General features: G+C 40.5%; 1 protein-coding gene across 1 annotated transcript; it reads right to left on the reverse strand.

The window, feature by feature from the left end:
- Positions 1–1,764: 1,764 nt before the first annotated feature.
- On the reverse strand, positions 1,765–11,810 carry LOC120797412 (high mobility group protein B2-like). The gene is made up of 5 exons (XM_040141059.1): positions 11,678–11,810; positions 9,508–9,666; positions 6,340–6,491; positions 4,365–4,539; positions 1,765–3,703 (listed from the first exon to the last, which is right to left on the reverse strand). The coding sequence occupies exons 2-5, from the start codon at positions 9,655–9,657 to the stop codon at positions 3,578–3,580; spliced, it is 603 nt and encodes a 200-aa protein (XP_039996993.1). The 5' UTR covers positions 9,658–9,666; positions 11,678–11,810; the 3' UTR covers positions 1,765–3,577.
- Positions 11,811–15,309: the final 3,499 nt, after the last annotated feature.

Raw genomic sequence — 15,309 nt, forward strand, 5'->3', positions numbered from 1 at the left:
TATTGGTTCCGTTTATTAGTGTCACTCGAGGTAGCTTTTTCAGAAGAGGCCCTGCTTTTCTGATGTTTATGAAAGAATATTAAAGAATGGCTCACTGCATCCAATTCAACCATTGAGCAAACTATAACATAATGTAACACATTTTCAACACATGATCTCTTGTCACAGTTCAGTCTATTTTGTTAGTCCCCAATAGCTTTGACTTTGTATGTCTTTTGTATTTCTGTGTTTACTTTTATGAGACGCTTATTTAGGTCAAAAACTTGGTGAACACTGCTGGTGTTTTACTTTTCAGCCGAAAAACATCTTAATTGTCTATCTGCGTCATTTCCATTCAGTCATCGGTTCGAGCCAATAGTGTTTTGATAGATACAATGAAAGCAGCTCCTATTTACTCTCAAAGCATTCGGGCTACTAAATTGTTTGACTACATTAAGAAATTCACACTATAATATGGATTGTATAATGAATTAATTGCTGAATTCCTATTAGTTTCTGCATATATCGACAGCATTTCCATCCAATGTATCGCATAACATTAATGATGGATACAACGGTATGAAAAAGTTTGGGCCCCCCTGGTCAAAATGTCTGTTACTGTGAATAGTTTAGTGAGTAGAAGAATAACTGATCTCCAAAAGGAATAAAGTTAAAGATGAAACATTCTGATTCAACACTTTAACCAAGATTAGTGTTTTATTTTTTATTTCCTCAAAATTAGAGTGAAAAAAAGCAAAGGAGCGCCATACAAAAGTTTTGGCACGCCGAGAGATTTGGCTCTCAACTTTTACCAAGGTTTCAGACCTTAATGCGCTTGTTAGGACTTTGGCTTGTTCACAGTCATCGTTAGGAAAGGCCAAGTGATGCTAATTTCAATTCCTCCTCAAATCTTGTCCCAACAATCAGGAGCCATGGGCTCCTCTAAGCAGCTGCCTAGCACTTTGATAATTAAAATAAAAATGGCCATAATTCAAGTTTGACACAAAGTCCAGTAATGGCTGGGTGGATAGGAAGCATGTGATCTGTCTCTGATAGACATCACTGACATTCATGTATTGTTAAATAAAATGTGCCAGTTCCCCACAACTGATAAAACAGTCCATCCTTCATTGACACATAAAGTCCAGCTGCTTCAGAGTCAAATTTTTTTATTTTTTTAAACACATGGAATTTCATTGACATACAGAGCAACTATCCCTTGTCAGCAGGGGAATGTGAAAACCCAAATATCAAAGCGAAGAGGCTTCGGAAACACACTTTTAGGTCGGCGGGGTCTTAAGAGTAAACTCCAAAGTTAGGAGGGTCAGACGCCGCAAGATGAGGACCTAAAGGAGGACAGTCTCATTCAGAGGAACAAACCAGAGACACTTTGTTTTTTCCCTCAGTTGGTTGTTTTATTATAAAAGTTGAAGTTTCTACTCTGACAGTGAACAAGAAACAGAAAAAACTGCAATAAACCTCCAGTAAGAAAATAAAAAACAACATGATGATGATGAGCAGGAAGAGGGGTTGGGGGTTTCCATGGTAACATACAGGGGTGATGGTGGGTATGAGGAGGGGGGAGGGTGCAGGAGTAACCATGGTAACAGTGGTGGTGGGGGGAGAGGGGGGGTTTACTCTCCTATCCTCTGGTGTCGGACAGTTTAACATCTGATGACCTCTAACACACACACACACACACACACACACACACACACACACACACACACACACACACAAACACACGTGTACACACACACACACACACACACACATGTTACGGAAAGGTAACACACCCACACACACAGACACACACTCACACTCACTCTCTGGTCCTTTGTGTGTGTGTTTCAGAGCGACCGGTCTCTCTCTCTGCCTGTCTGCCTGAATACAGGTGAACATCGTCATCAGTCACATGATCAAACAAACACACCGACGAGGTTTTAACATGTTAAAACATTAACATCATCAGGTGCAGACTGAGGGCGCTCTCCATCTGTTTAATAACCCAACCCCATCTGGTCATGTGACCTCGTTACAGTGTCTAATAAACAGACTGCATGTGCTGACAGTGTGCAGGAGATCTCACGGTTTCAACCTGGGCTTTATATCCAGGTGACATTTATAAAGTAGTAATTAGACTGATGTCCTTCCTCCAGACAGCCGCTGGCTTCTCTTCCTGTCCATCAGCTCCACTGTACACCTGTTTTCAATACACGAACCAACACTTAACACGCAAACCGACTGAACTCATTAATCAGTCACTGTCTGCTCATTAAGAGAGCTACTGATTAGCTCTCTACACTGAAGCTCTTTACAGACTGAAAACTACACGATCATCTTTAAAAAGCAACAGAAAGTGTGTGACAGGTCTGAGCCACTGACCTTATAACCTGTGATAATTTGAGCCTAAATTTGTCCTGAACTGAATCAAACAGTTCAAACCAGCAACACACTGAACTTACTCCTTAAATGAAAACAGTCCCTATAAGTGTCATAAAGGCTCAGAAAACTAACTACATAGTCACTGACCACCAATCTTACTACGAATGAACTGCGATAAGTGGTTTGAACTTGTGATGTTTCCGAGTAACATCATAGTGAAGGATGTGGAGGAAACACATGGCTGTCCTGACCTCGGACTCAGTGTCTGAATCAAGTTAGTATTACCTTATTAATCGTAATAACTAATATTGGAGGTAACTAAATCTGAGGAAGAAGTTATCTTTAATATCTGTGTTGTGGCTGTTTGTGTCGTATCAAACTGTTTAAATCAGTCTGTGCTGATACGACCCAACAACAACACAGCCCGACGCTGAACACTGAGGTCCTGATGTTGTCTGTGAAGGGTTAGCTATCTGCAAAGTTTCATAGTGAACTGAACTGAAGCCAGTAGCTGCCTGGAAGGAAGAAAACACACAGGGAAACATTTGAACACTAACAACCTTTTACTAAACTGTCTCCAGATATTTGACTTTAAATCTCCTGAAGGGGAAAATGTTAAACTACCAAGCGATAACACTGTTTGTAACCGAACGTGCCCCCTAGATCTGATGGAGAAACACTGCTGTTCGATTTCCCGTTCGTTAGAAAACAAAGAGCTTCCTGTCGCTTTGTCAATGACACAAACTGAAGTTAATATCTGACTGTTAAACTCGTCATCAGTGAACCAACCTGCTGACCAAATTGCTCCCCGTTACCATCGCGACAGATTGGCTGGCAGATGGACTCCCTGATGTAAAGTTGAGTTTACCTTCATCTTCACCTGTCCCTCCTCTTCTTCTTCTCTCCCTACAATCAGCTGCAGCAGTAAATTTCAGAGGAGGCTGCTGTCGTTCAGCAGGAGCTTTGTCTTTTCACATCAAAAGTCTGACATTTACTTTGTTTTAAACTCTGTCTGTTTCTAATCTCTAAACACCTGCTGTGAAGCTCCACCCTCTGTCTCCTCTGGTCCAATCAGCTGTCACAGACCCTCCCCTTCACTGTGTTTAAAAACAGTCTGACCTCTGAAACACACACACCTACCTGTCTCTCTTTCTCTCTAACACATTCTCTCTCGCTCGCTCTCTCTCTCTCATCCAGCTGCCGCTCCTCGTCTCTACTCGTCATCGTCCTCCTCCTCGTCTTCGTCCTCCCCCTCGTCGTCTTCCTCTTCCTCTCCTCCCTGAGCTGAGGAGCCGGGGTTCCTGGCATACGTGCCGCCGCCGCGGTACGCCACCATATCCTGACAGATAGAAGGACACAGTTTATTATACAGCTTCCTCTGCAGCTGATTAGAGTTTTAAGACATCGGAGTGTCTGAGGTGTCCACAGCGTGACGGCACAGTAAAACCGCAGCAGTTTTTAGTGTCATCAATGTTGTTTGGCTTTTTCTACACTGATTATCTCCATATATTTAATATAAGCACTGGATATCAGACTTATTAAAGACCTGCTCGTCCAGCACATAAACCAAAAATAATTTTCTACCATCCAGGTTGTCTCCTGTGTTGTGTGACTCACTGCTCATTAGTGTTTCTCCTGCCCACCCAGTCCGTAGACTTCACACTGGAACGTCACACACTTTAAAATCCAAGGTTTTGCGACAAGTTTTACAACTGATCACACAAACAGTAATACCTGAGCGTGTTTGCATCTGGAGGTGTCCTGCTGATATGCTAATAACGTCATATCGTGTCAGTTTATAGTGTCAATAAAGTCGCATTACAAAAAACATTTTGTCTAAGCTATAGAATGAGCAGGTAATTAGGTTTAATAATCCAAATTCAGCTCTCTCTCTTAAAAGTGAATTGAGGTCCAGACTGTGTTAAACCTACCTACAGCTGAGTGACTGTGAATGCACCTGTCCACTGTTTTTCATCTGTCTGTGTTTGACTGTGTCTCACCCGGTCGTATTTCTCTCGTAGTTTCTGGGCCTTCTCTTCGTACGGCTGTTTTTCGGACTGGGACAGTTTACTCCACATCTCTCCCAGTTTCTTGGCACAGTCGCCTATAGACAGACCAGGATACTGCTGCTTCACACTGGGACGGTACTCACTGCAGAACACAAAGAACGCAGACCTGCAGGGAGACAAGCGGAGACAGTCAGTCAATACGGAGCGGATTGATAACTGGTTAATGTTTCTGTAGCTGCTCAGGCTGGTTTCACTCTGGTGTCAACATGAGTTCCATTTTTAACCACGAGACTGTGACATTTTAATAAATACTGCAGCACATCAGGTAAATGCTGTGAATATAACTGAGATGAATGAAATAATTAGTTGAAATCCAGTGAACCCTCATCCTTGTCTGAGAGCATATAACTTTACATTTCTGTCTGTGTATATCCCGTCATCACTGCCACAACTGTTTATTTTGTAACAGCCGAGCGAAAAACAAAACAGTGAAATAAAATAATTTATCCACAGACCCAGACGACAGACTGATTTTAAACAGGTTTACAGTTTGAAGTGAGATCACACTGGAAAAGTGACTAGAGTTTACTCAAAGTGGACAGTATTCAGGCTAAATACAGCTGATTTCTGAGTCAGGATTTCACCAAGTTAAACTTAAGACTTTTTAATATTGAACAATATCAACGAAAACCAGCAGGTGCGATTACCAAGTGCATGAATTTATTGACATTTGTATCACAACTTTTGTCAGTTCTTCCTAGCTGTACACAACATTAATTTCTAATAATGTCAGTAAACATGACATTGACAGGCAGCAGAAAACAGATGGATAAATGGATTAGCTAATAAAACAAATAATTTCCATAAGTTCCACATATCTAACATGAGGTCAGAGGAACAATAGTACTGGAGATTTTCACCTAGTTTTTGTGAAAAATCACATACAGAAACATTTTAAAACTAATGTTAGAGCCTACAGCAGGTTAGAAAAATCTTTCAAGACCTTTGTAAAATAAATGTAAGGCATTTTAATACCTTTAAAGGCCTTTTTTTGTGGAAAGTAAAATCAATGATTTTTAAGTCTTTTAAAGACCTGCAGGAGAATGGAGGAGCCGCTCACAGCTAGAAAACAAGAAACAAAGTAAGTAGTAAATCTTAGACATTTTGCTTGGTGTTTGTGAGATTTACTTTATATATTCAGTTTGATGTTGCACATATTCTATCACTTCTTGTTAGTACAAAGCTGTTATGTTGATATTTTGGTCCTGTAACTAAAACATTAAAACATATTATAATATTAGTATTTAGCACTCATTGTACAGAATTAGTATATAGTTTGGATTTGGGACACAGCATTAGACTAACTAACTTTTGCACAGTAGACTCCCAGAAGTTCCCTTTCTGTAGAGATCAGGACATTAGTCCAAAGGGTTCAAGAACAGGAACCATTTTATTTCGGATATTTCATTTTCAGGATTATACACAAAAAGGGAAGTGCGGCATATTCACAAACAGCACAGTGACCAACACAGCAGCGCAGTGTCGAATCCAAAGACAAAATGTTAAAATCCAATCAGAGCGTTACTTAAGTGGTCAAATCAGACGTTAACTCTGGACCCACATCTGAGTTTTAGCACAGTAAAAAACATGACCTGAGATAACATGTAAACCAGCTGCAGCTTCATCCTACACTCTGTGCTGCCCTCTGATGGCAGTTTGTTGATCTCTATCAGAAAATCTCATTACCCAAACTACAGCAGTCAAGTTTAACAGACTGTGATACTGGTTCAGGATCAGAAGGTTTACAGTCTGTTGAGACAACATAACCACTGAGGTATGTCAGGTATTCAGACTGAAAACCGCTCTGTGTGACAGAACCTGTGAGGTACAGGAGAAAAGATAAAATACAAGCAGGAATGTGAAGCTGTGTCAGTGTTCTTGAGTGTCTGGCGGGTTTGAGACTTACGGGGGTCTTTTGGGTGCATTGGGGTCTTTCCTCTTGCGGCCCCTCTTTCCGAAGCCCTTGGGTGGGACGTAGTCTCTCATCTCCCTGTTGTAACGCACCTTGTCGGCCTTGGCCATGTCCTCGAAACACTTCTTATCACTGGGAGACAAAGCCTGAAATCCCAACACAGAGACAACTGTCATGATACAGACAGCATATGACCTCTGACCTTCACTGACTCCATCTCTGACTGATCTGTCAGACTGAGTGACTGTTTCAGCAGCTGGTGGGAGTCCACTCTGAGAAACAACAAGAAACTACAAGTGAACCTGTTAAACCAGCAGAAACTTCAATCAACTACACAGATGAGACATTGACATTGCAGTAAACCAGTTTTCTATCCCTCTCTTCATGTTGTTTTATCAATGTAAGTTAATTACAATAAAACCAAAGCATTAAAAACATTAAAATATGGTCTAACATTAAACTACCACATAATTCATCCAGAAGAACGATCAGTGCCGTGGTACCTGACGGGTGGGAACGCCAGTCTGTTCTCACTGGCTCAACCAAACCCTTTACTTTGAAATGTAATTAACTGCAGGAGCAGTGTTTTATTTTGAAGTAGCAGTGCTGTAACATGCAACTTCACAGTACAAGTAGCCTAATAGTGCCGGTGCTGTTGGTCATGTGACCCTCACCTTGTACACCTTTTAAGCTAAACTGAGTCTAAGACTGAGACGAGCCCACAGCATTCGCTACAAACTCAACAGCAGTCTGATACTGAATATATTACACTGTTTTACTGACAGTGAACAGACAAAAACATTTTAGAGCTTAAAATATTGATGTTTAAAAATGTATTTCCTTTTACTTTTCTTCAATGCAGCCACTCTGTTCTTTTTAATAGCCTTAATAGATCGGAACGGCCCCTTTCTGATTATTTGACCACTGTTTAAAGTGTCTGCATAAACACCTGAACCACTTTTACAGAAGTCACAACAGCAGGCTTACTAGGTTGGACCTGTAACATTTCCTTATCACTTCCAACACAGATCAAGTCTGAATGGATGCATACTGATGGATAGGTACGGATAAGATTACGACTATCTACGCCTCTAGTCTTGCGTGTTAGATGTCAAACATTGCACATAACGCACCGTGGCTCTTTTTGCGTAACAGTCATGAAATGTCCAAATAAGAAAGATTAGTGGAAAAGTCTGAATGAGACAAAGCCGGCACTTTTTTTTACTTGCACTTTCTTTGATTTTATTTGTTTGTAAATCTCATGTTAGTTTCTTAGCACCATCGTCCCATGAAAAATGGCTTTTCATTCAACTGGCTGTATGTTATATATTTAGCTAGAATGACAAATAAATAAACCTGAATCTGATTCCGTAAACGCTTGATGAAGAAGCAATGTCTGAAAAGGGCTAATTAGCTTTAACTGCTGTGTTTTTAATGTTGCTGTGAAGCTCCGTCTGCACTATCTAAAGCTTCTTATTGTAGTTTTCATGTAGTGAATTAAACAGAGTGTTTAGCTCTGTCTCCTCACAGTATGAAGCTCCCGTTTGAATCCTGTGACAGACTGAAGGATGAAGTTGGTAGCTGTGTGGACTGATGTCCGAGGGAACATGGAACCAGTTAGAACTAATCTGTACATATTAGAGCTAATACATACAAAAGAATAACAATACAGGAAAGAAAATTACTAAGTTTAAAAGATGCTGACTTGTGTGCATTAGTAAAACATCTTTTTAAATAAATCATCCGCATCCTTCACTGTATGAAACTGCTTGGGCTCTTTCTTCTGCGTCTACTCATGTCTTCTTTACTACAACCACATGTTCACATTTTAAATGATACTGTTCTAGAGGGTTTTTAAAACTGTGTTTTTACATTTCATTAACAAAAAAGACTGAAAACAGGATATACTGTGAATCATTTATTCTGTTTGAGTAAGTAAAGCTCAGTATTACTGTATTTACCCTCTCTACTGTCTGTGTACTCACTTTACATTATTGACAAGCTATTAGCAGACAAACCGTGACATTTTCCCCCATCCTGAAGTTCCCAAATCTTGCATTAAGCTAAAAGTTAATTTGCTGTGCATTCAGAGTGTTTCCGCCTTTGGCAGTGTTTTTTCCGCATGTTTTGCAGACAGGGTGACTATCTTTGATCAAGTTCCACTCAGCACTCTTATTAAACTAAAATACAACCACACTTCAGACAAAAATAACTAGAATGATCATTCGATTATCAAAATAGATGTTGATTAATTTCCTTTTCATCAAATATTCAGTTAACTGATTAATTGCTGCAACTCTGGAAGACTCTTTGGACAGCAGTAAGTGGATGATTTATTCATTTCCTTTTATTTATCTTTTACCTAATATAATTATTATATATGAGCTACAGTCTCTGACCGACTAGCGACCCAGAGCTCTTAAGTGGATCGTTGCTCGGCGCCCTCTGATGAAACAAATATAAACTGCATGATGCCAGTCTGGATGCTTGTACTGTTTTCAAATTTAACATCACCTCTGCCCCACCGGTCAGTATACCAGTATCGATCACACAAACTCCTACTATGCACTGTGCGTTTGTCAGACTGGAGTTGTTGACTTTTAACACCAACATGGTGTCTGTTCTTTCAGGTTCATCGAGTTCCCTCTAAACATTAAGAAAACACAACCACCATGGTTTTACAAAAGGTTAAATCATAGCTGACGGGAAACTTTAAAAGGTGACCATATCATCTTAATTTTACATTAATTTTACATGCATCGTTAGTCTCAATTATTTTTTCTTATATATAAGATATATATATAAGATATATATATATATATATATATATATATATATATATATCTTATATATATTTTTTCTTTTTCTTATATATATATATATATATATATATATATATATATATATATATATATATATATATATATATATATATATTTTTTATATTTGACTTGTACTGATTTATCAATGATAATATATTAGTAATATATAGATAATATATAGGTATAGGTGTTAGTTTGTTGAAAAGATGCCACAGGAATCCTGTTTTTATTTTTATCCAGACTTCATTATTGTTAATGGTTTTTATCTTCAGTCTGACTGTTTCTCTTTCTGCCTGTCTATCCACCTGTCCTTCTGTTCGTCTGCATCTCACTCTCCTACCTTCCATCTCTCAGAGCATTTCTTGGAGAACTCGGCGAAGTTGACCGACTGTTCAGGGTTTTTCTTCCGGTGCTCCTCTCGACACGTCTGGACGAAGAAGGCGTACGCCGACGTCTTCCCCTTCGGCTTGTTGACGTCTTTACGCATCATACTTGCGGCCTGAAACAGAGAGAGAGAGCGAAGCAGGAAGAGGGTAGAGAAAGACAGGCACAAATAAAAAGAAAAGGGGAATTATATTCAGCTTTAATATTACAGGTTAAATAGTTGATCAATGCCTCTAAAAACAATTTTCATTTCATTACTTATTTTTTCCATCATTTCAGTTCAAGATAAATTATGGTGTTACGGACCATAAACACATTCAATGGTGGACATTTTTATCACATTTACTCAAAGGGCAAGTAAAAGTACATTTGATTTTAGCTGCAACAGACCATTATTTTCACTATCAGTCACACAGTCAATTATCACGTATCATTCATTAATCATTTGGCCTATCCATCTCAGTTTGCTAGGTGATATCTTCAAATGCCTTTTTTTCCCAGAACCCAAAGATATTCAGTTTATTGTGATACACAACAGAAAAAACAAAAAATCTGACACACTGGAGAATCACACCAGAGAGTGGATGACTTTTTTTTCCACTGATAAAATAAATTAAACAGCCCTGGGATGCAGCTAATGAATATTTTTATTATATACTAATCAGCTAATTATTTGGCCTACAAAATGTCAGAAAATACTAATAGCTGTCCTACTCAGTTTCCGATAACCCCAGGTAATATCCAGTTAAGAATCCTATATGACAAAGAAAAGCAGCAAATCCTCAAAATTAAAAGGATGGAACACTCTAATAGGGCCATATCATTTTTTATACTTTGTAGACTAAACAATTAGTTGAAAATATACAACAAACAAACAGATAATGGATGGAAAAATAACTGATAACCCATTATACTTGGTAACATCTTCGAAATTGACACCACCCACTGAACAAACAAATCAGAGCATGAACAGAAAAACTGAAAGTTTTTTTTAATCAGTACAAAATTTTTACAAAAGTACATCAGTATTTTACAGGTACCAAACAGAAAAGCTTTGAATGTATTTGGGTGAAATGACCCTTTAACCTACGTGTCGTTTTGTTCATTATCAAAATTTAACCTTGTGGGATGTTTAAATGTGCTTTATTAAAATGGATATTCGAACACAAAGGCCACCAACTTTCTTCATTCTTCATTAGAAAGTCGTCCGTCAATTATCAGTGAAACGGGCACATAACGGCCCATGAGCAGTCTAACTGTGCTGTGATTGGGAATAACAAAGAACAGAGTGGGGATCCATTTTCTCAACTAAGGAGTTAGGAGGCCCGCCGACCCGGGCTGGACCCTCTCTCTGCCCGTTACAGTGCTGGGACATTGCGCGGGAGACCAGTTCCCTGCTCCGCCTGTGACTGGAAGTCTATGAGCGGCAGAGATGAACGAAAACTAAAGCTAGCCGTGTCTTCTATGGAGATCTATGGCTGGTGCAGTTAGCCTAGCCGCGCTAACGGGCTAGCTCCGACAGAACAATGGGCCACCATTTGCTTCCCGCCCTCTGCAGAGCTAGCCGCCCCATCCCCCTCTGCTAGCTGCAGGCTAAGCGGCTAGGAAGAAAAGAAAGACATTTAAACCACAGAGGACGTTAGAAAACACAATGCGAGACTTTCCGTTAATAAGAGTATTTTATATTTCACCGAAGCACCGTTTTTACACCAACCGGCCGCAGTTGCAATGGAAATATGGAGTCAGTACAACAGCTACGCATTTTCAACGAAGGGCTCCGGTTATGCTCCGGAGAGGTCAACGTTGTATGTAAGGGACAGGGCTATTTCCTGGCATTCATGCTCCAAAATGGGCGTTTCGTGTTTACAACAACACGTTTTGAAGAGTCCCCTGTGTGCGGACACAGAAAGGCTTAGAAATGCAAACAAAGCTCACCACCGCCACATTCTGGCCGTTAAAACGGCCATTTTATTCCTCTTTTACAGCCTCATTCACGGACCTTTTATCACAGGATCCTGCACGTAAGTAAAAAACCCAACCGGCAAATCAAAGCCAGCTCATTGTCAGTTACGGTTAAATAAATTTAACGAGTATCCAGCAGTAAGACGATGAACCGCGGTACTCACTCGTCAGGAGGACCGGCTACGGGCTAAGGCAGACTTCGGACCGGTTCTCGGGTTTTGGATCCTGGATTCTTGTTGTTGTTTGGGGACTGAAGCAGCGACTGGAGCCGTTGGTTCACTTTCAAACTGGGTCGAGCTCAAGTCCTGGCCCGCCCCCCAGCAACGCCCCCGTTGGTTGTGCCCGTTCGGGGGGCGGGGACACGGTCGGCCTTTGTGGGCGTGGCTTGGTTGAATACTCACCTGTCACTGGCTCACTGGACCGCAAGTCAAAGCTTGTTGCTACATGGCTCCGCCCGCCTAGCAACGCCAGCAGGGCGGGAATACTACGCTTACAACAGGGTAGGTCTAGTCTGTGTTCACGCATCTCATTGGTCAGAGTCGGTGTAGGTCAAATCGACCGGCCAATCCGTGAGGAGGTGCGGGAGGGTCGACATAGCGCAGCAGTGCGAGGAATGAAGATGGAGATTGTATAAATACAGTTGTATTTCTGTGCCTGTAGAGTAGTGTTAATCTTAGGCTGCAACGGTAAATCAATTAATTATTCAGTCGATCAACACAGAATTAACCAGCAGCTATTTTGACAATGAGTTGATCGTTTCAGTCATAGAATAGATATTCTGGTTTCTGCCTCTGACTGTGGGGATCTGCTGCTTTTCCTTGTCAGATATGACAGCAAACTTGATATATCACCTTAGGCTCTGAGCCACTGTAAATTTCACTTTTTTCTCTATTTTTTAACATTAATAGACTAAACGATTAATCCAGAAATTGGCAGATTAAGCGATAATGAAAATAATCTTTAGTTTGCAACCCTAATTAAGATGTATTATATTTTAAGATGACGACAACAAGCAAATCTAACTAGAAAAAAGTAAAATGCAATGCTTTTATTACAAAATACCGAATTTAATCAAAAACATTGCTTCGTTGGAGCGTTCTCATTTTGTGGTTCCTATGTGCCCCGTTCCTCCAGTTAATGACACGGTTAGCTCTAGTTTGAGCTTCTGCCGTGTGGTTCTATCATTACACGTGGGGCACAGAGCTCAAACCCAGAAGCTGGTTTGTCAACATTATTTCCAGAATCTGATGAAAGAATATTCCACCTGCTGCATGATAAAAATGACTTAACCCTTTCAGGATTTTGAAAATACCTTGGGGGCCTGGCAGCAGTTTGAGACTACTAGGTGATAATTTTGATTTAGTGAGGTAACATTTTGACTAAACCTTTACTATGTAAAAAATTTTGACTGGAAAAAAAAAAACATATTTCTTAAATTTACATGTAATGATAAAACATCAAAAATATTCCCTTCTGTCAATGGATCAAACACCCAGGTTGTCTTATAGGTAAATGAAGTTATGTTTTAGTTTTTCGGTTCCTTATAGAGAAGAACAGCAAATCCAACTGGATCAGCTGGATTATGTTTTTTAAATCCATCAATTCACCTTCATGAACCCCCCTGATTCATTTATAGGGAAAATAGTTTTTCTAAGAGAATCATTACCGAGCCGATATGACTCTCGAATTTGCGGTTTTACTCATACTGAGGTAGGCCAGCAGCATCAAGCACCTTGCTTAAGGATCCACACTGGATATGTGTTACCTAACCCCTGACCACCTGCACCAAAGTCAGCAGTGTTAACCACTGAGCTATCAAGCATATATATATATATATATATATATATATATATATATATATATATATATATATATATATATATATATATACACACACACACACACACACACACACACACACACACACACACACACACACACACACACACATATATATATATATATATATATATATATATATATATATATTATATATATATTTGATATATATATATATATTTGATATTTGATATATGGATATATATATACATACATACACATACAGTTGTGGTGGTGGGGCTAACTCTTACGTTAGTACTGTAGAAAGTGCCTATTTGCCTTAACTGTAATTCATGAATATAATAATACATTAACAGTTTGTGTTTATATAGGATGTTTGCTATTCGTCTGAGGCTGCTGCGGCATTAATGTAGGGTCTGTTTGGTAGAGATCTGATCTTAACTGCATAGCTGAGACATGTGGAATCCACCAGTACACAGTCAGGCAGACCATCCCAACATGGAATAGCTTTCTGCACACTGTCCTAGGATCACTGAGGATCTGGATACCAGATTAACTGATCTGGACTAAGCGGACACCACAGTCATCCTGGCCTGCACAGAGCTGAGGAGCCAGTGTCCATCTCGGTCCCCTCCTCCAGAGTGATGGGTTCTCTGGAGTGTGGAGGGTTCAGCAGAGGTGACTGTCTCCCTTACACAAGCTGCTCTGACGACAAAGACAAAAACACTGAGCTCATAGTTTAACAGTGTTTTTATTTGCACTTTCTGTGTAAACGCTTCCTGTTTATTTCACGCGTCTGAATAACAATATTACTAAGAAGTCACTCGTTTCACAAAGTCTGTCTCCAGAACGTGTAACCACATTAATCCTAATAATGATGGGAAAAAGAGGAATGAAGAACCCGGGGCCTTCTGCCATTCCTCTGTCCCTGGGTCTGAAACCCTACATCGCAACAAACCAGGTTTACAGTGGACGTCAACATAAATAAAATCCAAGCACCATGTTAAAGACGGTTGTTACCACTGTTCAGTCTGTGTGCAGCTGAGTGTCAGGGGAACATTAGTGGTCCTCAGTCTGGTCCACAGGTCCACAGGTCCTCATTCCGGTCCACAGTCCCGACACACAGGTACAGGGTGGGACAGTCCAGAGCAGTTTTGTTGTAAAAAAAGATGAATCTGTGAACCTTCGATATAAACGCATGAGCACAAAGTTGAACAAAGCAGGTATGATATCTACGAGATAATGTGTAGATGAAGTTATTGATCTCACTCACTCATTAGAATAAGAAGGGAGGACAGAGCTCTCAGAGCCTCTGCACACTGGTGGGAGTCCATGTGTAAGTATAGTGTTTGAGGACTGACTGAGACTTGAGTGGATGAACAGGACCTGTCTCATGATTGCTTTTCTGCTGATCTGGAACCAGCCTTCACTAAACCTGCAGGAGGACTTCCTCACATACCTGAACGGTTACCTGTCACCTGTCTGCTCTCCGGATCCTCAGACCGACGCCAGGAGACGTACAGACCTGCTGTGGGCAACATTACACGGTCTCCAAGCAAAAGGTGCGAAGCCTCTCCCCCGGTCACTTGCCGATAAGTGACCCGATGCCTGCAGAGCGGTTCGGGACAAGTCCTGCAGAGACCGGGTGAAAACGGCATAGCGGGTCTGTTGTGTTGTTGTCAGCACAGTGTGTAATAAAGAAACAGTCTGAATGTAGTTCCACTGTCTCTCCATCCTTTACAAAGACAGGGGTTTTCCTATTTAACCACAGTGTAATGTCTTGTCTTTTATCTGGACCCCGAGTCTGTAATAAAGTTTTGACCGACTGACTCATTGACTGATTGATTTATTGATTGATTATCTCCCCGGCTCATCGCCTCTGTGTGGCTCCGCGGCGGAGACTGATTTGACCCTCTCCGTTCACCGTAGTTCAGTAGGAAGCTGTTCGAGGGGTTCTGGCGGCAGCGGTTCGTTGACAACATGGAGGACTGAAGAA

This window comes from Xiphias gladius, chromosome 12 (assembly GCF_016859285.1).
Source record: "Xiphias gladius isolate SHS-SW01 ecotype Sanya breed wild chromosome 12, ASM1685928v1, whole genome shotgun sequence".
Lineage (NCBI taxonomy): Eukaryota > Metazoa > Chordata > Actinopteri > Istiophoriformes > Xiphiidae > Xiphias > Xiphias gladius.